General features: G+C 35.5%; 2 protein-coding genes across 3 annotated transcripts; both read left to right on the forward strand.

Moving 5' to 3' along the window:
* Positions 1-305: 305 nt before the first annotated feature.
* LOC128995838 (serine/threonine-protein phosphatase Pgam5, mitochondrial-like) lies at positions 306-12,276 on the forward strand. 2 transcript variants are annotated; one of them, XM_054420857.1, is made up of 5 exons: positions 306-794; positions 5,151-5,323; positions 6,730-6,947; positions 7,563-7,696; positions 11,692-12,276. In XM_054420857.1, exons 1-5 carry the CDS (start codon positions 634-636, stop codon positions 11,840-11,842), a joined length of 837 nt encoding a protein of 278 aa, XP_054276832.1. In that variant the 5' UTR covers positions 306-633; the 3' UTR covers positions 11,843-12,276. The 2 variants fall into 2 exon arrangements, with proteins under 2 accessions (XP_054276832.1, XP_054276833.1); XM_054420858.1 differs by having other exon boundaries at positions 7,566-7,696.
* A 4,092-nt stretch (positions 12,277-16,368) lies between these two features.
* LOC128994325 (eukaryotic translation initiation factor 3 subunit I) lies at positions 16,369-25,936 on the forward strand. The gene is made up of 6 exons (XM_054418781.1): positions 16,369-16,502; positions 18,071-18,317; positions 20,456-20,608; positions 22,887-23,014; positions 24,413-24,613; positions 25,651-25,936. Exons 1-6 carry the CDS (start codon positions 16,500-16,502, stop codon positions 25,897-25,899), a joined length of 981 nt encoding a protein of 326 aa, XP_054274756.1. The 5' UTR covers positions 16,369-16,499; the 3' UTR covers positions 25,900-25,936.
* The last annotated feature ends 870 nt before the right edge of the window (positions 25,937-26,806 follow it).

The raw sequence follows: 26,806 nt of genomic DNA on the forward strand, positions 1-26,806 counted from the left end.
TCCTGAAATAAAAATTCAGCCGTCTGCACAGCTTCTGTTTTTTTTTTTGTTTTAATGAGTTCTCTACTTTCGTCGTTTCGTCTCAGTCATTCTGAATTCTGATTCTGGTTATTCTGAAATCTGAATCTGAACCAGAACTGAACTGAAAATTTGTTTCCGTTTCTCATTCATCGTTGTTCTGTTGTTCCCAGTGGTTCCCAATCCGTTTTCAGAATTTTTTCCATCTGCTCTGGTTTTGGTTTGAGTTTGAGGTTTGGCTTGAGTCTGAGTTTGAGTTGTTTGTTACTTGTTCTTGTTGTATTTGTTTCGTTGTTGGGGTTCACTTGTTCATGTGACAAACTCGTGTGCTTTGCCTTATAAATCGATCTACATACCGTCATAGCTATAGAAAGACAAACTTACCTACCTAGGCCTAGCCTACATCAGATAAAATAAGTTTTCTTGGTTAGCCCGGCCCTGACACCATAAAATCCACAAATAAATATATTCAAAGTAAGTTAGGTTACCCAAGTGGTTAGAAAAGTGTAGTGCAATTAGACCTAAGTGTACTTAACTTTGGCTAACTTACCGCCTAGGGACCTAACTTAAGTTATTTTTTAACTTTTTTTTATTATCAGTAACAGTTAACCTAAAATGACAGTATTGAAAAAAGTATTGGCCACAGGAATATCAGCTTGTGGCGGGGGTTTAGTCTTGTATTCTTTATATAATCAGAATTTAGAGAAATTTAAAGTGAACGCATCTTGGACAACTAACTACACCCCTCAAGTGCCCTGGGATTTCAATTGGGACAGGTAAGTTCTCAACATTCTGACTAAAAATTTCAAAACAGCCTAGATGCTAAGAGAGAGGCCACTCACCAAACATGCAAAGTTGAGACAAAAGACTTGTCGATTCTTGTCTCCGCGTTTCCTATTCATATTGTAAAAACGGGAAACAGATTTTATACCTGTCTGTATCTTGTCTCCAGAAAAACGAAACGCTAGGTGAATGGCTCTAGGGAGTAGCAATTTTAGGGAGGGATGGACTGTTTTACCCCCAAAGTAACTTTAAGTTAGGGTAAATACAAGAATTACGGAAAAATCCCTGAAAGCACAAACATGTCAAACAGCACTTAGGCCTATAATAATATTCACTTAAGTTACAGCCAACTGTTTGCTCACAAGATGACAACCTATAAGTAAAGTAAAGTATAAGTTAAGTTACATATAAAAGATGGTATGTGGTGATCGATTTCGATTGGACACTCCAATCATCATCAGACCCAATAAGCGAATCTGCCTATAGGCCTATTCGCCTAAATTATTGGGCCTGATGATTGGAGTGTCCAATCAAAATCGATCGTGCCACTTAGGCTACTGGTACCATCTTTTATATACCGGTATAACTTAACTTATATAGTCTACTGTCTTGTTAAAAACAGTATAAGTGTAAATTTATTCTTATAAGAGTTATTTATTTTTGTGCTTTCAGGCAGGTGGGCGAATATAGTCCAAAGGGGGGGGGGGGGCACAGGCATAAAATAAATTAGTGATAGAGGTCGGTCAAAGGCGAACAGAGGGGGGACACAGTCCTGCCAACTCCAACTCTCTAGCTCACAGTAGGCTAAACAAATAACCTCTAACCGAACCTAGAAGACAATGTGCGTGCCTGTAGGTAGGTTAGCCGAGTTGGCTGCAACTGCTCACGCTTCCGCCGTACATAAACAGTCTCATTTGACTCAATGTTGTTGGAAAACAGCTCACTCTCAAACAACTGCTGTGATTTTTAACTACTCAGCGGTCAAATAGAAACTGCAGCGGGAGGACAACCGCTACAGCTCCTGCTCTTCGTGCTTAAGACAGTCTCATTTATCTCAATGTTGTTGAAAACCGCTAGCCTACCGCTCCTGCTCTTAGTGCATAAATGGGGCCTTCGCTTGCAGTAGTGACCGCTAGAGACCACCAGCATATCTACTGGTGACAGGGGAGGGGAGTAATGGAGAGTTCAGTCAGTTCAGTGGTACTTAAATACTTTAAATACTTTTCTTCGAAATGGCGACCATACAAAGTAGCCTAGGTATTTTAAGCCAAGTATGTTCGAATGGAGATGAGTGTAGGATGAGTGGCGTGATCTTGTAGTCTTGTTAGTGACTAAGGCCGACATGTTCCTTAGACACAGCTGTTAATTAATAGCCCATACAGCTAATGGTGACTAAGGGAACTACAGTTTATAGTGGAATCCAAACCACATTTTTGCCTTTGGTATATGTATTGGTCTAATTATCAGGATAGTACTGTGGATAGTTGTAGTAGGCCCACTCACCCGTGCGGACGTTAATCCACACCAGGGAGTATCGCATCCACAGTGCATGCCTATTTAAATATCCACAATTCGTGACCTCCTAGTAGCTGGATCACAGGATGACGCCACCCATCCCAGCCGCCATAGGCCTAGTTATTGTTTGTTATTTACATCTGTTCGACGTTGTACTGAAATGTTAACGTTTTGCAGTTTGCACAAAATAATAACTTATACAGTACCGGAGGTTAGAACTCCTCCGAATATGATAAACACAATCACGTAATTGACTCCTTAGGTTCGGATAAGTGTTTACAGATGGAATGACACACTGTTTAATCTTGACTCAAAGTTGTTTGATTTAGTAGGCCTAATTGATATATTTTCTTCATTTGGCTTGAATAACTTATACATTTTTATAATTTAATGGAACAATTTAATGATACAGCGTGATCTTGGTAAAGTAAAGGTCACATTTAGTGTAAATTACTGCAGCAAAACTGAGATAAAGTCATGGCGTGTCTACTTGAAATTACTTGACCTAACCTTAAATTAATCTCGGCCCAAAAAAAAAAAAAAATTCTATATCTGCCACAGCTTTCAGGTACCGGTAGGCCTAATTTTTTAACACGTACAAAATACTAATAAAGAAGTTATTTAAAAATCCCTGCCAAAAATTCACCCTGCCCAGAGCCATACACCTACCCACAAAACTTGTCCGAAGGCATCATGATTATCTTGAGATGTAGCTAAGTGAGATACAAAAGGCAACATTACGGAGACAGTTGGCCGACAACGTTTCTGCAGACAAATGGACGAGGCTTTAGATATTTATGACAGACTCATTCTAAACCTAAATAGGTAGGTAATATTTGAATGAACAAGCAGAGTCAATTTTGTATTTATTATTCAAGATTAACTTATCTAATGTACCACAATGTAGGCCTACTTACCACTTAAGAATACTGGTAAACCCAAAGCCCTGAAAACTTAGTTAGGTACCTACTTATTTCTAAGCTTGACTCTCAGGTTGCAGTGTAGGCCTGTTTCACGTAGGCCTACATCATTATAGCCTAAGTTGTGTTCTTTGTGAGTTAGGCTCTCATAGAAAGCTGGGCAAAACTTATATATCAACTAGCCTAATATTAATTGAGGTGGGACACCACCAAAGTGCTCATATAACCCAAATATACCAAATCAAACCAAATGCTTTGCAACTAAATGTCACCCGGATATAAATCAATTAAATTTGTTCTATACGTGATAACCATTGATTAACTTAACATTAAACTGGTTCTGGGGAAAAGTACCGATACCGAGAGTCGTCTTAAATTTGATTGTGGATAGGCCTGATTGGGTAGGCCTACGTACCACCAAACAATTTGGACCACATGCCTATTGGCGGTACGGTCCAGCTATAAGTTAACAGCGCAACAGCGGTGAGTCAAAACTGAAAGATGTCATATTGGAAAAGCGATTGTTTTGATGAAAACAAAATCACCAAGATCTTCCGAGCTCACAACAACATCCGCGATAACACAGTAGGCCTAGTATAGTTGTGATTTTTTACTTGACACAACAACATTCGAAACGCCGGTAAAGAGTGGAAACCTTGATTGTAGTCTTTTGGCGCCACGATTAAAATATGTAAGTTTCCCAGTCAACACTGATTCGCGGTCTTTTTCCGGATATCAAAACTCAAGTACAACTTAATACGTACACAGAATCTCCGGTTCCCAACCTGGATGATGGCTAGTTATTTAGGCCTAATTTAATTTATGGTTACATATTATTGTACCAACTTGTGATCAATCAAACCCGTTAAATGTAAGCCACACGGTTATTAATCTCACTTGGTTTTGGATTTGCTTACAAACGTGAAATGGTTAAGTACATAGTATTCATAAACAACATTTAATTTAACAATTTTTTTTTTGTGTTGCCAGCCTAGTGGTTATTGTCTCGGACTTCTGTGCGGGAGGGACGGGTTCAATCCCCGGCACATCCACTAAACACTTATTCTCTCGTGACTCTCTCGTAAAATACCACTGGCGTAGAAAAACAAAAAAAAAACATATCAGTGAAAGCTAGGAAAAATAATCTTTATCCAAACAGCTGTTCGTAATTTCAAAGATGACGTATTCTTTTAAGATGATTAGTATTTCATAAATGACGTATGTAGTAGGCTAGGGAGAAGACTTGGCAAAAATCACACAAAATTGGGATTTTTATCGTCCGTTATTTTATTTTCAAAATAGTGAGGCCATATTTTAATGGCTAAAGACTTACTCGCCAATCCTGTGAATACAATTAAACTATTAGAATCATGATCGGTACTCTAGTTTTCTTGGAGGCCCTGTAAAACGCCTTCTGGGCTGTGACAGACAGACAGACAGAAAGCGAGATAAGACTTGTATCGGCTTCTTTTATGTATAAAACGTAAAAATAACCCAAAAATATATAATTCTGAGCAATGTAGTGACAAAATTTTATTTATATGGATGTAGGCTACGCAGGTGCGCCAAGATATAGTGGAGCGGGTCCCAGGCATTTCATTTTCACCATTCATTCATTTTTTTACAAAATCAGTACATTTTATCCTCATGATAGATAAATCAGGTTTAAAGTATATACGAAAGTACTGTAATTCAGCCTCTTGAATCACTACTGTCGCCGCTCCACTATGTGCATGTGCAGCACTGCTACCATCGAGGGTAAAAAACTCAGCTACGCTCTCCGCTACAATCTAGCCTCACTGCTTCACCCTTAGAATGGGGCACATTAAACCGTAGTTCTTGACTCATATCATTTGATTGCATTAGTACCTAATCAAGATTATCTTAAAGGCCTAATTTGTATTTCATTCACAGGAGAAATCCTGAAAGCCTTGTGAAGCCCTGTAAAGGAAAGGAAGATGAAGCCAGGTACAACGCAGAAATAGCAAATGCAACCCCAACTGCTAAGCGTCACATCATTTTGATCCGTCACGGCCAGTATAACTTGGACGGAAAAAGTGATGTTGAAAAATTCCTCACGCCAATAGGTATCTAAAATTTAAAATATCATAACTACTCTCATACAGTGTGTCATTTTATTTAAGATTTGATATCGTAAATAAAGGACTGTGACTGGTCAAACCACTCAGCAACCAAACCACTCTGCAACCAAACCACTCTGGTAAACAGATTTTTTTTTTATTTTTACCATGTAAAATGTATTTAAAATAGCTTATAGCATATTTAGCTTTTGTTTCAACAAAATCAAATCGTCCATCTTAGAGATAATTTAGTTCAAACTCGAGTGCACATATTTTTTTCCCGACAGTGTGCAGTCTCCTATTAGTAGTATCAATGAAAAAATGAATTATTTTTAGCTAGTGTTCTAGTCTCCTAAGTTTATTTGCCGATTTTATTTTAAAAATTGGTCAAGTTCATTTAGTTAAATCAGCATAGAGGCCTCTCTCTGATGTGACCCGCCGGGGGTCATATCGGTTTTAAATTATTATCGGTCCGTATTATAGCGCATAATACTCCGGTAATGCGTAATGCGGTCCGTTCACGCAGTCCCCGAGGACAGTTGATGCAACCCGCATGACTGATATACTTCTTCATACTTCTCATGAATTCTTTTGTTAGTAGAGAATTTCTATTGATCGGTCAAGTAGTATCAGTTTAGCTGTTGTAAACTACTTGTCAGAGAGCTCTTACTGGTTTAACAATTTTTTGTCATAAATACTTGTGGTAATTTTCGTATAAATATTATTATGATAGGTGGCGGGAGAGCTCGTCGCTTCGTCGCGAGACTTGGTTGTTGTCCCAGTAAAATTACCAGAAAAAAATGCCAGTTGGCCTGCTAATAATCAAAAAGCTGTCAGTTCGATTCTGAGAAAAGTCATTAGCAGCTTTTTGATGCTATGAAACCGGACCCAGCAATTCCTGATCATTGGGCTTCAAAAAATTATCCTTACTGATGAACTAGCTGGTCTTAGTAACTAAGCTAAACAGATCATCTCACACCATTCTACACTAATACTTCACTCATATTTGGGTTAAAATGTGCATATGGGTGGCATCCCATCTCAAATAATAGTTTTTTTTTACTATATCCAATACAATTTATACATCAAACTAAGATTTCATCTGATAATAATTCACAGGTTCTCCGCAGAACTGTACCTGCCTAAAAATATTTCACAATCCGAGTGCATGACCAATTATTTTGACCAAGAGAGTCTATTTATTGCCTATTGCTTTTGAGACTTTTTCTAAGGTAAGCTAGGTGCCACCCACTTCTATCTTTTAATCACAATCTTGACCTTCATACTTGGCTTAAAATACCAAATTTGTATGGTCTCAATTTCAATATAAAGTATAAAAGGATAGCCGTTAAAGAAAACCATGGGGATTTGACACTGTTTCTGGTGAGGTTGAAGATTATGGGAGTTTTCAGGTAAGGAGCAGGCGGCAATGACGGGTAAGCGGTTGAAGGAGCTCGGCCACAACTACACGCATCTGACTGTGTCCACTATGACCAGGGCTAAAGAGACGGCTTCCATCATACAGGGCTTCTTGCCGTCCAGTGTGAAAGTGACTCATTGCTCCATGCTGGAGGAGGGCGCACCCATACCTCCCGAACCACCAGTGGGCGACTGGCGCCCTGAACCTCATGTATGTGACTGAACTATAGCTGTGCAACTGTAACTGGTAATCAGTGTGTTGAAGTTTAGCTGCTTAACACCTAAGATAAATCTAAGGAAAGGAGTAGGTGTCTACAACATCCGTCTCAAGCTTTAAATTATCCACAGTTTTAGAAACTTAGACCTCCATCATAAGATAAAATTCGTTAAGGTATTTTTATATTTACATGAATGGCTTAGGCTTAGCTTTTAAAATTGTAAATATACAAAAAATAGACATTTGAAATTAAGGCAACGTGTAATTTAGACTGATACTTGATACCACATATTACAAATTCCAGTTTTGTGCCCACAAAATCTGACATTTCATTCATGACAGCAAAGTATTATGGAGAGTCAACCATGATAAGTAATATTTTACATTTAACTTTTACATTGTTAGTACATCAAAACCACAATTCACGTAATTTACTTTGTATGCTTACTAGTTTGTAGGTACAGTTTAGGCTTATTAAATAAACCTTTCAGATTAACATTAATGGCACATTCTATACCATATTCGGTACAATGGCTCAATCACAAAAAAAGTTTTGGTTGGTGTAGTTTTATTAAATGCCAGATATTTTCATGTACTGTTTGTGTACAGCAGTTTTTTCAAGACGGAGCTCGCATCGAAGCAGCTTTTAGGGAGCACATTCACAGAGCAAGTCCTAAACAGAAGGAAGACTCCTACGAAGTTATTGTGTGTCATGGAAACGTCATAAGATTTTTTCTCTGCAGGTTTGAAAACTGTGATTTCAATTTTATTTTATTTTACATTTAATTAAATTGTATTCTTTTTAAATGTTTTCTATCTACATAATCTAAATTTAAATAATTATAGTTTCTACACTTAGTTAGTAAATAATACCTAACATAGGGTGCTCAATGATGCTGAAATGTATTTTTAGTACAGTTACCTGACAAAGTGTGTTTTCTTGCACTGATTATAGCACGCAAAGTACCGTAGCTAATTGCTGCATTTACTTACTTTTGCCGCACTCCAGTTCCAGTATTTTAACCAAACGACACAAAACAGAGTGCTTTTTATTAGGCTACGTACGCTTGAAAATAAGTTGGCGAAACTATAAAGATACTACGAGTATGATCAGCTGGTGCAGCGTTTCCCATCTCAGTTAACCCTTGGATTTAACCTAAATTAAAAAAGTTTTGTATAACGTTTGAAAGACTAATTATTTATATGATTTGACTGTACAAAAAATATAGTGCAAAGTGCCTTTGCTGCACTTGAGAAACTTTCATGTGCAGCAAAGTGCCATTTTGCACACTAGTTACACAAATAACAAACTATTTGATGGTGATAACTAAAACAATAATATTTTGAAATTGTAGAGTTACAGTTTAACTGGTACTGGTATGATTCAGTTAATTAAAACTACCTTTAAAAAACGGGTTGCTAATTTCAAACTTGTAACTTGCTGAATGACTGAGTAAATGCCTTCTCAATACCTTCTTAATTAATATTACAAGTTTTCTGTGTATTCTATCCATGGCCTACCTGCACTTTTTCTAAGGTTAGCTATCCCTTCATTCTACAAATCAAAATCTTGGTCTAGAGACCAGGCTAACAACATCCATTGACAAAACTAAAAAAAAAACTTCAGATATGATTTACTTACTTACTTACTGCTGGGGCGCTACAAATCGCAGTTGATTCTTCACCTCTTAGATCAGCCTCTTCCATGCTTCTCTGTCCGCTGCCATCTCCACTGTCCCTCCACACTGACTCACATCTCTCTTAACTTGGTCATACCATCTCATTTTTGGTCTACCCAGTGGACGCTTTCCAGTTGGTACAGCAGAACATACTTCCTTCAGTCTTGTTCCTTCTTCCCTTCGCAATACATGACCTAGCCAACCCAATCTTTTTGCCTTTATCAAAGCTATTATATCAGGGTCCTGGTATAACGCTCGTAGCTCTCTGTTTTTTCTAATCCGCCATTTTCCTTCATCGTTTACTGGGCCGAATAATTTTCTTAGGACCTTGTTTTCAAAAACAATCAAGCGTCCTTCATTTTTCTTGGATAGGACCCAGGTCTCGCTTCCATACAATAACACTGGTTGAATAATGGTTTTTATATATTCTTATTTTTGTATCAGATGATAGGAGTTTTGATGACAGGAGCTTCATACATGCACCTAAACATTTATTGGCATTTGCTAACTTATTTAATATTTCTGTATCTTCTATGTTAAAGCTATTTACAGTAACTCCTAAGTATTTAAAGCTTTCTACTGGTTCAATTAAATAGTTGGCTACATTGAAATTGGTGCCTCTATTGATGGGATGTCGTCCAAACTTTATTATTTTGGTTTTTTCCTCATTTAGTTCCAAACCCACTTTTTTACATTCTTGAATAAACTTGTCGGCTAGAAAACACAAATCCTCCGACTTTTCAGCCAATATCACCACATCATCTGCAAAGGCCATGACATTTAAGTCTACACCCAATTTTAGGCCTCTCTTTAGATTTTTTATTTTTTGTAGAGCTTCTTCAATTGCTATGTTGAAAAGAGTGGGGGAAATCCCGTCCCCTTGTCTCACTCCTGTATTTATACTAAAGCTCTCCGACATTTCTCCATCTACATTTACTTTCGCTTTTGATTCGTCAACACATAATCTTGTCAATTTTATTAACTTTTTAGGTATGCCATGTTTTTCCATTTTCCTATATAAGGTCCTTCGATCAATGCTGTCGTAAGCTTTCTTGAAGTCAATAAATATCCCATAAAAACTCTTATTACAGTCTAACCTTGATATAACGAACCTCGATACAAAGAATTCCTTGATATAACAAATTTTTTTAAATCCCCTAGAACTCTCCATAAGACACAATGTATATTTTACCTCTACATAACGAACAAACCATAACAACGACCTTGATTTAACAAATTTTTTGTGATTTCGGCTAAAATAAGACAGCTCAATATAGCGAATTTATCATTGTCAGAACCTCTACATTGCGAATTTAACCTCTGCATAACGAATTGTCTACGTCTTTCCCTCGATATAACAAATCCCTCACCCCAATATTGTTTTTTGAAAAATGTGTTTCTTTATAAAATGAAATGGAAAGGTGACGTCATCGCTTGCGCCAACATTCGTATGCTCCGTTTTACACATCTCTGTCTGCTGTCGCTGCGCGCACTATGTTGCAACTGAGAACTGATTTCATTCACTGAGGACTGATAGCGACGTAATGTTTAGTAAGCTGTGATTGGGCGATAAGTAACTATGGTAAATTGTACAATTTTTGGATAAAGAGAAACCTAAGAAACAATATAAAAACAAAACCAAAGAGAAAGAATAGCAACATCGTTATTTTAACATTCCTTTTTCAAGTGTTTTTATTATCTTTAAGTTTGCTATGATTATACACTTTTATAATGACTTATCTAATAATTTATTGTTTTCAATACGTTTTGTTTAAACTAGCAACACCAATACTATAGTTAGTGATTATTATTGACATTCCTCTGTTGTGATAAATCAGTACTAAACTGTAAGTAGCCTACCGGCCTATCACGAGCAGTTGCTTACAAAACTTTCTACTACTGTTTTGTTTCGTTCTTTACATGGTTTATGACTACGCAATACAGTGTTTGGCTAGGTTTTAGGAGGGTTAGAACAAGCTGTGATTTTAAACTTACAGTTTTTTAACCTGTACCAAGGTCAATGCCATTTTCATGATTGCGCAATATTCAAGATTCCTCCCCTTTTTTATGCCGGATAATTTAGGTTCTACTGTACAATGTAAACACTGTACTGTAAAGTATTGTAGCATATGCTACTTTAATTGTGTTTTAATGATGTCTAATCCCGACCTATATTGACCGACGCTGGTTCTGAACCTCGACTTAGCGAAATTCCTGCAAACATAACCTCTATATAACGAACCTCGTTTTAACAAAATCCTTGATATAACGAATATTCAGTTCGGTCCCTTCAGATTCGTTATACTGAGGTTGTACTGTATATTCATAATATTTTGAGATTCCCTGTTTAAGCAAAAATATTTGGTCTACTGTCGATCTACCTTTCATAAAGCCGGCTTGTTGATCCTCAATTATTGATTCTGTGTACGGATTTAGTCTCATTAATAGAATTTTTGAGAATATTTTATATACTGTGTTTAGAAGTGAGATACCTCTGTAGTTTGAGCAAGACTGTTTGTCACCTTTCTTATGTAATGGGATTATTATCGCTTCTGCCCACTCCTCTGGTATTATTTCATTATTCCATACATTTGTTAAAAGGCTATGCATTTCTTTGTTATTTATTCAGATATGATTTAGATATATGAAATCATAAGTGTTAAATGAGCGTAGATTAGAGAACGAGATAATTTTGTCTGTATATCAATTAGTTTGGGCACTATTTTTGTTTTTGTTTTTTCTGGAATTATTATTTAGAAAAATGGTTTATAGTGCCTGTAAACCAGTGAAAGAAGTTAAAAGAGTCAACTAGGTAACCATTACAAACAGTCCATAGTGTACGAACAACTGTTATATACCCATAGGTTTTGATGTCAAATGCGCTGCAGATACATTTCACTGCCTGCCGTTTTAAGTGAAACTTATATCTACAGTGGCTAGTACTTCACAGCTAGGGCAAAACATCTGGCAGTGAACTTTATCTTATGACGCAGTTTGTTGCCACTGGCAAAACCTTATGAAATAATTTCAAAATCATATTTACACATTGTTATCAACAGGGTACTTCAATTCCCGGCAGATGCCTGGTTGAGGATTTCTCTTCGTCATGCTAGCCTCTCGATCTTAACGATTCTCCCAAGTGGTCGAGTGGTTCTACGTTCTGTTGGAGACACTGGACATTTCCCCCCTCAACTCCTCACATCAACGTAAACACAACGTGCAGTACAACTCGCACACCAATCAGTATACAGTTATATCTAGCATTATTAGAAATTGTATCTTGAGAGAAAAAACGAATCTGTAAAATTATAATTTAATGTTGTGTGTTTGTTGACAATTAAGTCTGGTTTGGTAATTTTGTATCTCTGCCATTTAAGTTTGTAATTTGGTTGATCAAAATAGCGTTAAAGGATGATCATGTTAACTGTTTGAATAATATTTATTTCCGAAATAATATACCAAGATTAGAATGATTCTGAGAAGCTGAAAACAGAACAAATGATAATACATGTGATTAAAAGTGCTTCAAATGCAAAAACTTTTATATTGATGGAATAAGTGAGGACTTAGTAATGTTTGTGATAAAATACACTCCAATGCAGGGATGAAAAACAAAATGGGCTCTGTTAAGTTGTATCATGAAATGATTATATCCTTGTGGATTGAAAGGTTTGAAATCAACTTCAATTTTTCCTAGAAAATAGTTCACAAAGTCCAACAAATGAAGCAATTATACTTTCACCTTAGTTTTACTCAATTTATTTTTTATTTAACTATGAAATTTGCATGTAACAGTTTTGCTTCAAACATGCCATTTAATGTTAATCTCACTATCATTCATAAACCAGGTTTGACTGAGTGTATTGATAGTCAAAAGTTTTAGTCTATGTCCTTATTGGTATATACTGTATTTGAGATTTTTCTTTATCATAAAATATTACCATAAGTTAATTTTTTAATAATTTTTGTTATAAAAAAAAATAAAATTCAAAATGTTAATAAATATATTGTTTTAATCTTAAAACCTACTTCCTTTTCCCAGATAACCAGACGTCGGTATTTTAATCAAGCAGCGGCGGATCCAGTGGGGGGGCAAAGGGGCCGACCGCTCCCCCCTTGGGCATACATATACACATATTTGTTACTGCATGTAATACAGTAGTGCACGAATACTAGAAAATACTAGAAAAATACTGGTATGGATCATAAACATAAACAAATGACTTTGTTGGCCCGAATCTCATACTAATAGCATTGAACATAATATGTGTTGGCAGTTCTATGTAAGCAGTGTTAAATAATGTTTATTTTCGGACCAAAAATGTCATTTGTTTATGTTTATGATCCATACAGGTATTTTTATAGTATTCGTGCAGTAGTGCATACAAATTGCGTAAAATAATTTGTGACACAAAACTTTGGACAAAGAAATGGTATGAAACTGCCATTTTGGAGACTTAGTTTACACAAATATTTCAGGGGGGGTACCCCGAACCCCCCCCTCCAGGTTTGCCCCCCCCCTTGTGACTGTTCTAGATCCGCCACTGTAATCAAAATGTGTTTATGTGGAGAGGTATTAAACCAAATTTGGAAGCATGGTAAAACTTTGTAATTATTATATTGACTGGGATTGCTTGAAAATGACAAAGGCATTTACAAAATAAATGGTATCAGCAATCTGACACATACTTTCTCCCATTAGCTTGTCAACACCTTTAACATAAGTAAGCGGTGGGAGTAACTATGAATTTTATGTGAAAATAACATAAGTTACAATAACTTTTGAACCATAGTTTTTACGGGAAGGGGAATTGTACCATTTTGTTAAGAATTTATAGGACCATAACATACTAAGTTGGACCAAAAACAGGTTTTTTTCTAAAATCCGATGATTTTGATATTCGATGTTTTTTTATGGGAAAATAACATAAGTTGCAATAACTTTTGAACTGTAATTTTTACGAAAATGGGATCTGTGCCATTTTGTTCAGAATTAAAGGGACTATATCATACTAAATTTTTATCAAAATCGTTCATTCAATTTTTTTGAAAATCTGATTTTTCCATGATTTTATGGAAAAATTGTCATTAAAAATAAAATTTAAAAAAATTAAAAAACGCCTGGAGATACCATGGATTAGTACAGTATTTACTTACCACATTAAATTAAAAATCAGCCTACAGGTGTGGTCTGCAGCTCTGTACACATCCACACATACAGACACACACACACAGACATTACTTCGAATCGAAAACCTGGGGTGCACAGAAGGAGCCTCCCCGAAGATTGTGACCATTACACGCTAAGAACGACATCACAATCGGGCGCACCCCGGGCAACGCTGACATTTCAGCGGCAAATCCTTCTACAACCGGAAGACTTCGAAAAATGAATCTACCTAAGCGGACTTTTTCAAGGCCATTAGTAAGATATCAGGGGAATATCGAGAGACAAAGAAATATTACTGTCTGATAAGTGCAAGATGTACGAATGTGACTTCCTCCTTGTGCAAGAAACATACCTTGGCATTTTAAAACCTAGACCCAACATAGAGGAACATAGAATTACTAAAATATTGAAAATAAAACATACAGAATTTAAACCCAAAAAAATATGAATTGAAAATCTATATCTGTACCTGTACAGCGGAGTCAATATTTCCATAGTCCAGTAACCAAGCTTTCGTAAATGAGTGAAAATTTAAAAACGTACGTTTTCATGTCCCTGGCCTTTTGCTTCGTAGATACTGGTTTTTTAGTTTGTGTTTTAATATTTTTTGGGACGGGGGCAACATGTTACACACATTTATTTGGTTTTAAATAGGTTCTAGGTATTTTTTATGTATTTTTTAAGTCTCGAAATTCACGACCATGACGTGTCCCTAGGGTACATTTTCCAACTTTCACGCTGTTTTTAGACTAATTATTCATGCCGAAATATATAAAGCCATATTTTTATGTCATCAATGGTTATTAAACTTACAAAAAAGGAGCATATTATAATTTTATTGTCATTGCAAACTGACTACCATGACAAAATAAGTCTGTCCCTCGATTTGGCGTCACGACCATTTGGGAAACAATTTCAACTTTGGAGCACGACAGTGGCAAGCCTGGCGTCGATGGAGTCAGTTGGTTTGAGAGACTAGTTCGGGGTGTACGTCAGGATTGTAGTGCCGGTCGTTTCGAGTTGAAAGGAGGAATTACAAGATTAATAAAGGAAAGATTGTGTTTTTTGTAATTTTGGTGTGTCCGTGACCGTATGTAGTCATTCGGTGAAGTAGACATGGTGTTAATTTTTGTTTATAAGATATTTCAATTGCTAGATTAACCTAGAAGTCCACTTTGTATCCTCGAACATGAGGTGCAGGGCTACCGCCAGAACAGAGCCAAATAACACGTAATTTCACGACCAAAGTTTCACGACCATCGCGGGTTTTTCACGACCAATCCAGCCTTATGGATTATAGTGTGTTTGGTCGTGACAATAACTTTAATATAATTGTAAATTGAACAGTTTAGTTCAATTGAAACACATATTTTTATTATAACTAACAGTATAATTGAAGGATTGTTTAGAAAGATTTACATTATTCCAGACAATTCACGACCGTACCGCTTGTCCCTGACCATCACGTTTATGACTTCTATCATAACAATTTCATAAATTAAAATATCGTCATATTTCAATGTTTTATACACAAGAGAAGCACACCTCTATACAAACATAACGATTATTCGGGTCTCGGGTAAGTTTTTTCGTAGTTATACAAACTTAAAAAGATTTTATTGGCTTTTTTCAATTTTTTGAGTTTTTTATTTTTTTCTGGAAAGACCAAATATACCAAAAGCTTAGTGACCTTTTTATTGTATAATGGTCATAAAAGTAAATTAGTTTATAGCAAAACATAGTTATAAAAATAATATTAACCATTTTAAATATTCATTTAAACGTCCGTTATGGTCGTGACAGAATTTTGTGTTTTTCCACTAAAGATGCTCTTTAAAAAAAAACTACCAAAGATATTGCGTTACCATGGACATTTTATGAAACTTCAAATGTTAATAAAATAAAAAAATAATAAAAGTTTTGAAAAAAGGGGAAAAAAATTTGCAAAGTGCTTTTCCTGAAAACGTGCGTTTTTAAATTTTCACTCAAATACACAAATGCCATTTATTAGCTGCTTCCAAACAAAACAGCTGTTACAACCCTACTTGCGTCTTTCGACGTTGTCACTTCAAAGGCCGTTGCCTGGTAGCCGTGCACTGACACACTCAAAACAAACATTTTTATGTTTATGTATATCCCGTGTGTTTCTGGCTTGTGGGTTCTTCATTCCGCGGTCCTATCCTCTTCTGGGTTAGGTAAGTCTGCATGATGGACGTTTTTCTGGTGGGGTTTTGGATATACCTCAAACAGTGAAGACACTCAACCCTGACCGTTCCTCAAAATCCCATCGATCTTACTATTAGCAATATCCCAATCTTTAAAAAAAAAACAAATTACAAAAATAATAATAACCATGTAACTAACAATAACAAACTGTTCATTTCAGATGACAATACCATAGATAAAACATACTCCCTTAGTAATACCATTCTATACTAACCCGAAGGAAGCAACCAAACTGAAAAGGTTATATATAAAATATTGAACCACATGGCTGCATTGTTTTTACTGAGCAAGCCGGCCATTTTCGGCAAAATAGAAAAAAAGAGTTGGAGAGGTTGAGGTTAGGTTCTTTCTTACTCAAAGGCGTACATATTTTGGCACATGTATATAATATTATATTAGTATTGTATTATTTTACATTAAAATTGAGGTATATCTTTTACAAGGAAGATTGACAATTAGTTCTATAAAGCCATGGTGAGTCTATTTCAAGCACATAAGCTAACTATTAATTTATTTTTAAATACAAAAGTGTTGTTAGCTCCTTTGAATAAATAAGGCTGTAGGCTAGGCTTATTATGGGATTACAGTATCATTAAGTTAATACAATTGTGACTACCAAGCAAGCCAGAATGTTACTACATAGGCATATTGCTCTCCTAGTGATCAGAAGGTCTTTGCTTTGATCCTGAGAAAAGTTTCTGAGCAACCGGTTTGGTTCAAACCTGGACCCAGCTGTCATTGTTCTTTAGGTTAACTTATGGATAGGCCTAAATTATTATGGTTGGATAATATGACTGTAGTTCGTCTGTCATCAACTTGTTCATCAAACTAACAAAGAGATGGGAAGCTCGTATAAAATTTACTGAATTGGATCAGTCAGTCTTGGTCACTGTCGCCTGACCTGGTAACTTAAACCATAGCCAGTCGTTTCACAATCATTTAGTTCGTTAGTCAGCCTACCCTAACTAGCTTAGTTTGGATCATAAATACACAATGTTCAATTTTACGTACCATTGGCATAAATTACATAAGTAAATTATCTTTTTCTTTTAATTGTCTAATTATGGCCTAGCCTAATTTGTAGGTAGCCTACATAACAGACCTTGACATACGACTCTACCGTTTGAATCAAATTATCGATGATAAGACTTATGATTTTTAGCGATAACTTAAGTGGGCTGATGTAAGTTAATCGTATGGTCGCCATTTCAGATAAAAGTATAAAGTAGGCTAGGCCTACGGTATTAATCGACTTAACTTGTTTTGATATAACCACCTCCCTTTTTATAGCCTAAGTAATAAGTTACAATGCTAATACTTAGTTTGCATAGTAAAAATAAAATTGACTAGGGCCTAGGCCTACTGTAAAAATGAGGCTTTAACGTGTTAGCCCACTTCCATTCTCTTTCACTTCCGTTTTGTTGTGAACAGAGATGTAAATGTAACTTAGGCCCAACAGAAACACTCAACTTTTGGGTCACTCAAGGTTCTTCACTCCTTAGTTCCAGTCACCAGTCATCTCAGTCTCTTCGGTCGGTCTTGGAACGACAAGGAAAAAGTGAACGAAGTGGAGTACGTGAACAGGTCTTTTCAGTCGGTAAAATCCGGGTCACTTGTTCATTTGTTCACTTGTTGGAATCAAACTTGTCTTGACCAAACAACCCACTTCAACTTGAAACAATCATTTTAAAATACACACTATGACGTTCTGGTATTATTTTATTGAAATCAAATCTATTTTTTGCTATCAGATTTCCCCCCTTATTTGCTGTAGATTAATAGGATTTAAATCATAAATAAAATCTTTAATAGCCGACTGGGACTAGGCTTCTGTGTTAAATATTTCATTGATATAGGCCTACTACGCAATTCAATTTTCAGACTTGATTGAGAATTGATTCCCAACTAATTATAGGCTGCTGCAATTGTTATTTTTATCCTAACTCATCATCCTTAGGCATTCAATTAATTAATAATCATTATTAGATGTAAAATCTAATTTTAAATAACCTAGGGTGTAATGTACAAATTAATGTTTACAGAAACCTTTACTTCTACAAGGTCACGAGCGTTCTATCACTCAGATTAAGTACAACAGAGAAGGAGATCTGTTGTTTTCTGCCTCTAAGGATCCGGTACCAAACGTCTGGTACTCGTTGAATGGAGAGAGACTTGGTAGTTTTGAGGGCCATCAGGGAGCCGTGTGGTGTATCGATGTCAACTGGGAATCCACAAGGTTCATGTCAGGATCAGCAGATGCATCCCTTAAACTGTGGGATTGTTCTAATGGTAGGATTCATAAACAAACTTTTGAGTGATACATTTTAAGTTAGCAGAGATTAATTTTCACTTTGTGTTCAAGCCTAAGATTATAATTTTTTCTAAAAAATCACTAATCTTAAAAAGAGAAAGGCTCAACAGCTCTCTGTCGAAATTCCAGAGTTTAATTTAAAATAATGAGTTAGTCCTTTTGTTTTAAATTTATTAATTTATATTGATAATTTACAATTTAAAAACACTAGTTAGCAACTAAGTTATTATAGAATCTTTAAAAATATTGAAACTTGCACAATCAATAACTTTAAAACTTAAGTTAGGTTAGGCCTACATTATATGATTATGATTTGCAGTGGTGAAGTGGGACAGGAAAAAGAGGAATCGGGGTTTTGACTCTGCTTTTTCCAAAAATCATATTTATTATACTACTAGCTGTTACCCACAGGCTCCACCCCGTTTGACTTCATAAGTGTATTAATAAAACTATTGATTGGTTAAGTTAAGTTAAACAAAACAGAGTACAGTACTTAATACAAACAAATAAGTTACAGCAGAGGTATTTTTAACATTAGGTATTTGGAAAGTTCCCTTTAGAAAGGAATTACGACCTTAACCCTCCGAGTGTCCATAGTTTAGGCCTTAATGTCCACCTATTTTTGGCCCCTTTGCAAGGTTTTATTAAAACGGATCTGAGAAGCTTAAAACAATGTCAATTCTAATGTTCTATATACCATTTTGTTTGGAAAATCATGGGCTTCAATATTATATATAAAACATAAGGAACATTTTTTCAAAAAAAAAATTTTTAGGTAAAAAAAAATATAATTTCGAAAATTTTCTAAAAAAAAATAAGTTCGCGCTCAATGAAATTGTATAAATTATAGGCCTATAAATATTTGAAAATAGCCACTTTGTTCTAAATTTAATGAGGATTACAAATATATAATCATATAGCGAGGTAAGTTATCAAATAAATAAGTTATGAGCGAAAAACGGATTTCAGTACATAGCGTTTAGCTAAGAATGCATAGCCTAACCATAGCTAGGAATCTGGCTGATAATTTACATCAATATCACTACCTACTTCTTCAGGATCATCAACCAGCACTTCAAAACCACTTAAATCTTCTTATAATGCACCACGTATATCACTACTTTTGATTTTTAACACTAAAACAATGATAAACGTAATAAAACACATCAGTCATCGGTCCGGGGGAACCTAGCTGTTTACAAATACACGCACGTCAGCTGTCTGCTACAATATTTTCGGAACTAAAATGAATAGCGCTTAGAGACAGACCTCTGGAGAAAGCTTAGAATATTACGGAAAGAACGATACCTAACTCGATCCAGTTCAATCCGATTCAGTCAGTCATAGAGCCTTCGCCGTAAACGATGTTTGTGCGTCATAAAAGTGACGCGTGACCCTACACAAAGTGTGTTGTGCGTCATTTTTATGACGCGTGACACTCGGAGGGTTAAAGGGCAATTTATGAAAAAATGGATAGTTTTGCACACGGTTTCTCATCATTACCAATATTTTAAGTTGGCCTACCGGTATGGTTTAAGTATGGGGGTGTGACTTGTAGTTTTCCCAAAAGTTCATGGGTACTTTGGGATTTATATATGGATTTATTATATTAGCCTAATAGGTAACCCCACGTTTTTCTGGGACGATAATAGTGAGTGTTTCCGCATTGGAAAATTAACAAATAATTTATGCCGCTGATTTTGTGAGAAAGATGCCAAAATGAATTTACCAGCACTTTACATCTCCATTGAGGTGGGTTATGTCCATAGTTTGGATAGCAAAAAAAAAACTTTTATGTGAATACAAATGTAGGCTAATTAAAAACCGCTCTCAAGGGTTAGTTTTAGTAGCCTACCGTACCTATTAGACAAACCAACTGGAGTTAATAAGAAACACAAAGCTATCATGAAGATTTTACTGCTTGATTGTTGGAGCTTTCAGGGTACAGTAACAATCCTTTAATTAGTTTTAGTTACCCTCTTGACTTTTTGGAAAGTATCTGGGTAAGATAGAGACAAGGCTAAGTTAAGTAATACAGTAACTACTAAATTTAACAGTTTTTTTATATCGTAATTTGATGAATAACGTTATACTTAAACAATTGAATTTTTATCAGGTATTGAAATCGGCCACATTGACACAACTTCTTCTGTAAGAACTTGCAACTTTAGCTACTCGGCCAACATGGCTGCATTCTCAACTGACACTGCTCGTAAACAAGTGTGTGAGATCATCATCATGGACGTGAGGAATGCTGATAAATCATTAGGTAAGAGCTTTTTTTGAAAAGGAACAGTTTTGAAGCTAAAAGTTATTTTTATTTGTTGAACCGAACCCTTATTTTTTATCCTATAATTTGTAGATCTACCCAAGTTTGTTTATTTATAATTTGTAGATATTCCCAAGTTTGTTTATTTATTTTCAGTACCTGCTTAATTTGTCGCTAAGTTTATTTATTTACTAGCAGAGTACCCGTCCTTCGTACGGGGTTGGCATATAAGTATAAATGCATTTAGTTATGGGAGAGGACACGGATTATTAAAATTTGGTCTTTTAATTTATACGGTATTATATAGTATCATATAGTGTCCTATAGTATCTACCATAGCCCTAATATTCTACCACTGCACCTAAACCATGAAAAAAGTTAAGCTCTCATTGTGTCTCACTTTTTGTTCCTAGTTGGTTAAAATTAGCTGTGGTCATAAATGCAAAAAACACAATAGTGCTGCACCCTGTTGGTAAGCCTTATACCTTTTTAATGCTATTTAATATCATAGAACCAACTTGTAAAGTTGAAACGGCTGACAAAATTCTTTATTTTCTTTAAATATGAATACTCATAAGGTTTACATGAGAAACTCCAGAGCCAGAGCCACTGGGGCGGAGCCTGAAAGGATTTTTGAGGTAAGAATAATATGTAAGAACAACACGTGAAGTTTATCTGACAGGTGGGAGAACTTAGGGTCTCCAGAATTACGGAGCTCCTCTTCCTAAAGATAAAATTAGTCTATAACAAGGTTTTTGTTTATTAAAGTTATTTCTAAATTATTAACAAAGCATGATTAATAACCCCCATCACTGTAAAAAAAAAGCTACACCAGTTAATGTTAATGTTAATGTTTAAGTACAATGAATTTTATATTGCATTGAGCCTTAAATACAGGAAGAAAACATGCAATATTTTTTACGTACAGTAGGGTCACAAAACATTGGACATTAATTATATTAAAATATTTGTAGTTAATTTACAAGAAACATTGGGCGGAGCCTGAAAGGATTTTTGAGGTAAGAATAATATGTCTATATGTTAATCGGGAATGTCAGCTATCATCATACTAAATTTCATCCTTGTCGGTTTAGTATTTTTCGCGTTTACTTGTCACAAACTTCCATCCATCCATCCATACATCTATACATCCGTACATCCAAACTTTCTGATTATAGAATCTTAATTATTTCCTATATCCATGAACAATTTATTTACAAAGATTTATTCCCTGTAAAATATTATTACAGCATTTCACAAATATTAGAACAGACTCAGTATAATAGATCATAAACATAAACAAATGAGGTAACTGAAATTACATTAACATATAGTTTGACAGCTCTATTTAAGTAATGTTAAATAATGTTTACATTCGGGCTAGTGACATCATTATTTTAAATTTATAATCCTTACCCTCTCTGTTCTAATATTCGTGTAGTATTTAATATGTTTGAACCAGCTGTGTGGGGTTGTGAAATCAAAATTCATTTGACAGTTAGTTCTGCTTGTTTACATTTTTAAACTTTGTAGGTTGATTCTTTGTTACTATGGATACCATCAATCAATATTTACTTTTAAATCTCCCACCTCAAATTTTTGAAAGCCCACGGGGCGGAGCCCTAGGACAATATCGAAGCGGGAATAGTTCTATATGTATCCTTGGAGCTGTAGCTTCATTTGTGTGCAATTTGAGCCCAGTCGGTTCATTAGTTTTTGAGATTACCTCATACAAACACACACACACACAGACACCACCTCTTCTTTATAATAGTATAGATTAGCCATCTCAGGTAATTAGCAGTTATTGATAATCTCATAATTCCATTTTAACAAGATAACTTAACTAGATCAAAAAGGCTACCGGTATTAAATTGTTTTGTAAACTTAGGTTCATTTAAAAAAATTGTATCTAGATCAAGTGAATCCCAGATGCATTACACAATGGTTGTCTTTGTCTGTGTAAATTAAGATCACCAATGAGCTCCTGTCTAGACGGAGTAAGCTCAGGTAAAATATGATAACAGTGTATAAGGGCTATGATAAGATTCAGTGCTGTAGACATGTGGTGGATTAAAACAGTGGATGGCGAAGTAAAGATCAGGTGGTGTTGTCAGATTTAAACTAACTTAGCTCGCTCCGTAGCAATGAGAGTGGACTATCTTTGCACTTTCTGTACTACGTACAGTACTAGAATATGTGTATAAAATTAGAAATAAAATTACCTATCAATGATTTTACTCCACGTTTTATTTCATAATTTCTTGTATTGTTTTAGAAAGTCAAGAACCTATTCTCAGAATAAAGGTGGATGAATCAAAAGTGACATCAATGCTTTGGGGACCCTTAGATGAAACGTTGATATCTGGACATGAAAACGGCAAAATCGTCCAGTGGGATCTCAGAGTAAGTAGCCAAGTACTAAGCTAGATTATTGAAAGTGTTCAAATTGGTGTTTTTTACTGATGAATTTATCATTAGGCCTATCAAAAAAATGTACTTGTTTGAACAAATTTTTCCATACCAATTTACTTTAAACCTAAAAAGCCTTGTCCTCCTTTTGCATGATTAAGGTTAAGAGTAACCTATTGCTCATGCTCAGTTAAAAAAATAATTATTGCGTCGTGCCGTTGTTTTATAGGGTTGGTAAGATAGTAATATATTCTAATCCAGAGGGTAGCCTACAGAATTTACAACATTTGATTCTGTTTTTCCTGGCACCCTCCACTCAAATTCAAAATTGGTTTGAGACATGTTTTAAGAAAAAAAAAAAAAAAATCACAGGAATTGAAATGGTATGCAATTGTGCAGATTTTTGTTGCATGGAAAACCATTTAAAACATTTTTATTAGGCCTAGGCTTAGTGCTTTAAGTACTTGTTACATAGAAACTTGTATACCAATTGGTTAATCAGTTATCAGTTAATCTGTCAGTTCAGTTCAAAAGCTTTAAATAATTGATTGGCATTCATTTCCCTTTGGTCACCGGTGCTAGCGGTCACATGTTTTTGTTTTATTGTTTGTTAATTTTTTTAGTTACATGCCAAGGCTGAACAGTTACATCAAGTTATTGTTTGTTTGTTTTGAATATATTTTAGTTATAATTTTATATTTTAGATGAAAGGAAACATGTAGCCTAAATTAAAAATAAACGGTACCAGCAAATCTGACACATACCAATGAATACAAACCCTGTAAGATGCTTATGGAAAATAGTCAAACTGAAATTTTTCTGCCGAAATTAGCTTTGTGCGCCCGCTGCTATGATGGCTCACACGGGGGCCGTGCTATTCTATCTCTCTCTCTCTCTCTCTCTCTAAGCCGATTCTTTGTCTCACTCTCTCTTAATCAGTCAGCTGACTTTGCCGGGTGCTTGCGATAGTCCACCTAGTGGCCGCCGTATGAACTATCTGAAATTCAAATATGTCCAGACTGAATTTTTAACAACGGCATTTTGCTTCTTAAATATTTTGTATTCATTGCACATACATTCTCCCATTAGCTTGTGAAGAACACTTATCATCTGGGTAAGTGGTGGGAGTAACTATGATGTTTTATGGGGAAAATCACATAAGTTGCAATTTCGAAGATATAGGCCCTACCATAAATTAGTTCGCACTCACCAAATTTTTTAAATCAGACCTTAGGTTGGGTCTGCAGCTAAGTACACATCCACTCACTCTCACACATATACAGAGACCTATGGTATAGGAAAAGAAAGTAATATGCCTAATTAAGTACCAAATATCGGGAACTTAAAGGGCTAGTAAGTGTCAACGTAAATACATAAACGGTTTCTCCACAGACTGGCAAGGAGGTGACTAGTGTGATCGCCCACGAAGGTCCCATCAACGACATGCAGATGAGCAAGGATCAGATCTTCTTTGTGACAGCATCCAAGGATCACACGGCCAAGTTGTTCCTGACCGACCAACTCAACCACATCAAAACCTACAAGACGGAGCGACCTGTCAACAGTGCGGCTCTGTCACCTATACTGGATCATGTGAGTGCCGTTGCTGTTACAATTATGTTATTTATAAGAGGAAAGAAATGTAGACCTATATAGTTAAAGTGAATTCAAATTGGATGATCTGGCAAATTCAATAAAATCTAGCGTTGGTTGAGGGTGTGTTTGGCACTGAATAACTCTTGGAAGTGTCTTAGTTTTATTCTCATACACAAGTTTTCAGAGCCCACTATTATATAAGACTATACTATAACATTACAAACATTTTAACCCAATGATAACTTGGACAACGATGAAGAAGGAGTGACACTGCAGTCTACTACCTGTGTCAGGACCGTCCGTTTAGCAGGATTTTGTTTTATTTGTGTTTGTAAGACATTTACTTCATTATGTTTTTGTCACCTTGTAATGATGCTGCATTTACGGCAAAACATATGTAGGTAATTCAACTGATCTCTACAAGAAAAAAAGTTGCATTCCATGAAGAGGTAAATTCATCATACTGTCATGTAAATCCATGCTTAATTAGTCACTTAAGAAGTTCAATGCTATACCAAAATTGGTAATATCACACAAAGCACTAAATATAAAAATTTAAATTAGGCTAACTTACCAAATTTATTCTCGGATGATGTTCTGATAATATTTAGTTCAATTTTCGACCAGTTATATGACCTCATTATTTGTGATGGGAACCTTGTAATACGCCATATCCATCCGGCTGCCATGTAGAGTCGGCGTCCGTGACAACAACAATTGTATTGTAAACACTCATTGATTTCCCAGTGTTTTATATAATTTATATAGGTACAAATATTCAGAGGACTAAAATTACTAAACGCTATCACTAAAATACGTGAGCTATTTACTGCCTACTTTTCTTTAGTCCCCAATTGAGTCATGGTAGATTTTAAGATCATCATTATTCTCTTTTGCATCCTATTCCTGTTGCGGAGCACTATATTAATTGTAATGACAAAAAACTTGTGCTGTAAATTATCTAGATGGGTTTATCATTTCCTCCGATCAATGTAATTGTTCACCACACTAATCTGAAGTGAATGATCTGTTAGGTGGTGCTAGGAGGAGGTCAGGAAGCTATGGAAGTAACCACCACCTCAGCGAGGGCCGGCAAGTTCGATGCCAGATTCTACCATCTTGTCTTCGAGGAGGAGTTTGGCAGAGTAAAGGGACACTTTGGACCAATCAACAGCTTGGCTTTCCACCCGGATGGTAAGAGTTACGCCAGTGGAGGAGAAGACGGTTACGTCAGAATCCACAATTTTGACTCTTCCTACTTCGACTTCAATTTTGATTACTAAATGTTTTGGGGTTTTGTTAATACAAGTTTCTACTCTACACTGGATTTGTTTGTGTATAAATCCTTACCAGATTTTCTAGTGGGACAAATTTCTTCTTAGGTTACAGAATTCCTTAGCCAAGTGCTTTTACCTCCAAAACACTTGTTAAGGTAAAACAGTGCTTCTGTATCATGGAATGCAGGCCTCAATTGAACGAGGTATGCAATTGTAAAACACAATATGTTTATGGACTGTGAGTCTATAGTTGGCCTGCAAATAAAAACTTGAAACTTTACATATTAGTGAAAAGCTGTGAAATAACCTTAGAACTTTGAAAAAAAAACAATAGGCTAATAATTTCAATATTTTGGATGAAGAATGTTGGTGAAGCAAAAAAAAGAAAAGAAATGGAAGGAACTGTGGAAGTAAAAGGTTTTTTGAAGCTAAACATAATCAGATTCTTCACACCTACCAGTAATCTATCTAGTGATAGGTACATAGCAAGATGTGATTCACTTTTTAAAATTACTAGCAGAGTACCCGTCCTTCGTACGGGGTTGGCATATAAGTATAAATGCATTTAGTTATGGGAGAGGACACGGATTATTAAAATTTGGTCTTTTAATTTATACGGTATTATATAGTATCATATAGTGTCCTATAGTATCTACCATAGCCCTAATATTCTACCACTGCACCTAAACCATGAAAAAAGTTAAGCTCTCATTGTGTCTCACTTTTTGTTCCTAGTTGGTTAAAATTAGCTGTGGTCATAAATGCAAAAAACACAATAGTGCTGCACCCTGTTGGTAAGCCTTATACCTTTTTAATGCTATTTAATATCATAGAACCAACTTGTAAAGTTGAAACGGCTGACAAAATTCTTTATTTTCTTTAAATATGAATACTCATAAGGTTTACATGAGAA

Source organism: Macrosteles quadrilineatus, unplaced genomic scaffold (genome assembly GCF_028750875.1).
Source record: "Macrosteles quadrilineatus isolate MER2022 unplaced genomic scaffold, UCM_ALF_1.0 Scaffold_5__1_contigs__length_97177068, whole genome shotgun sequence".
Classification (NCBI taxonomy): Eukaryota; Metazoa; Arthropoda; class Insecta; order Hemiptera; family Cicadellidae; genus Macrosteles; species Macrosteles quadrilineatus.

Bases quoted from the DNA above. Each gene is read 5' to 3' on its own strand.
- LOC128994325 (XM_054418781.1), top strand. The intron at 18,318-20,455 runs GTAGGATTCATA...AATTTTTATCAG, and splicing joins ACTGTGGGATTGTTCTAATG to GTATTGAAATCGGCCACATT. The intron at 20,609-22,886 runs GTAAGAGCTTTT...GTATTGTTTTAG, and splicing joins GAATGCTGATAAATCATTAG to AAAGTCAAGAACCTATTCTC.
- LOC128995838 (XM_054420857.1), top strand. From the start codon at position 634: ATGACAGTATTGAAAAAAGTATTGGCCACAGGAATATCAGCTTGTGGC. The intron at 795-5,150 runs GTAAGTTCTCAA...TTTCATTCACAG, and splicing joins TGGGATTTCAATTGGGACAG to GAGAAATCCTGAAAGCCTTG. The intron at 5,324-6,729 runs GTATCTAAAATT...GGGAGTTTTCAG, and splicing joins AAAATTCCTCACGCCAATAG to GTAAGGAGCAGGCGGCAATG.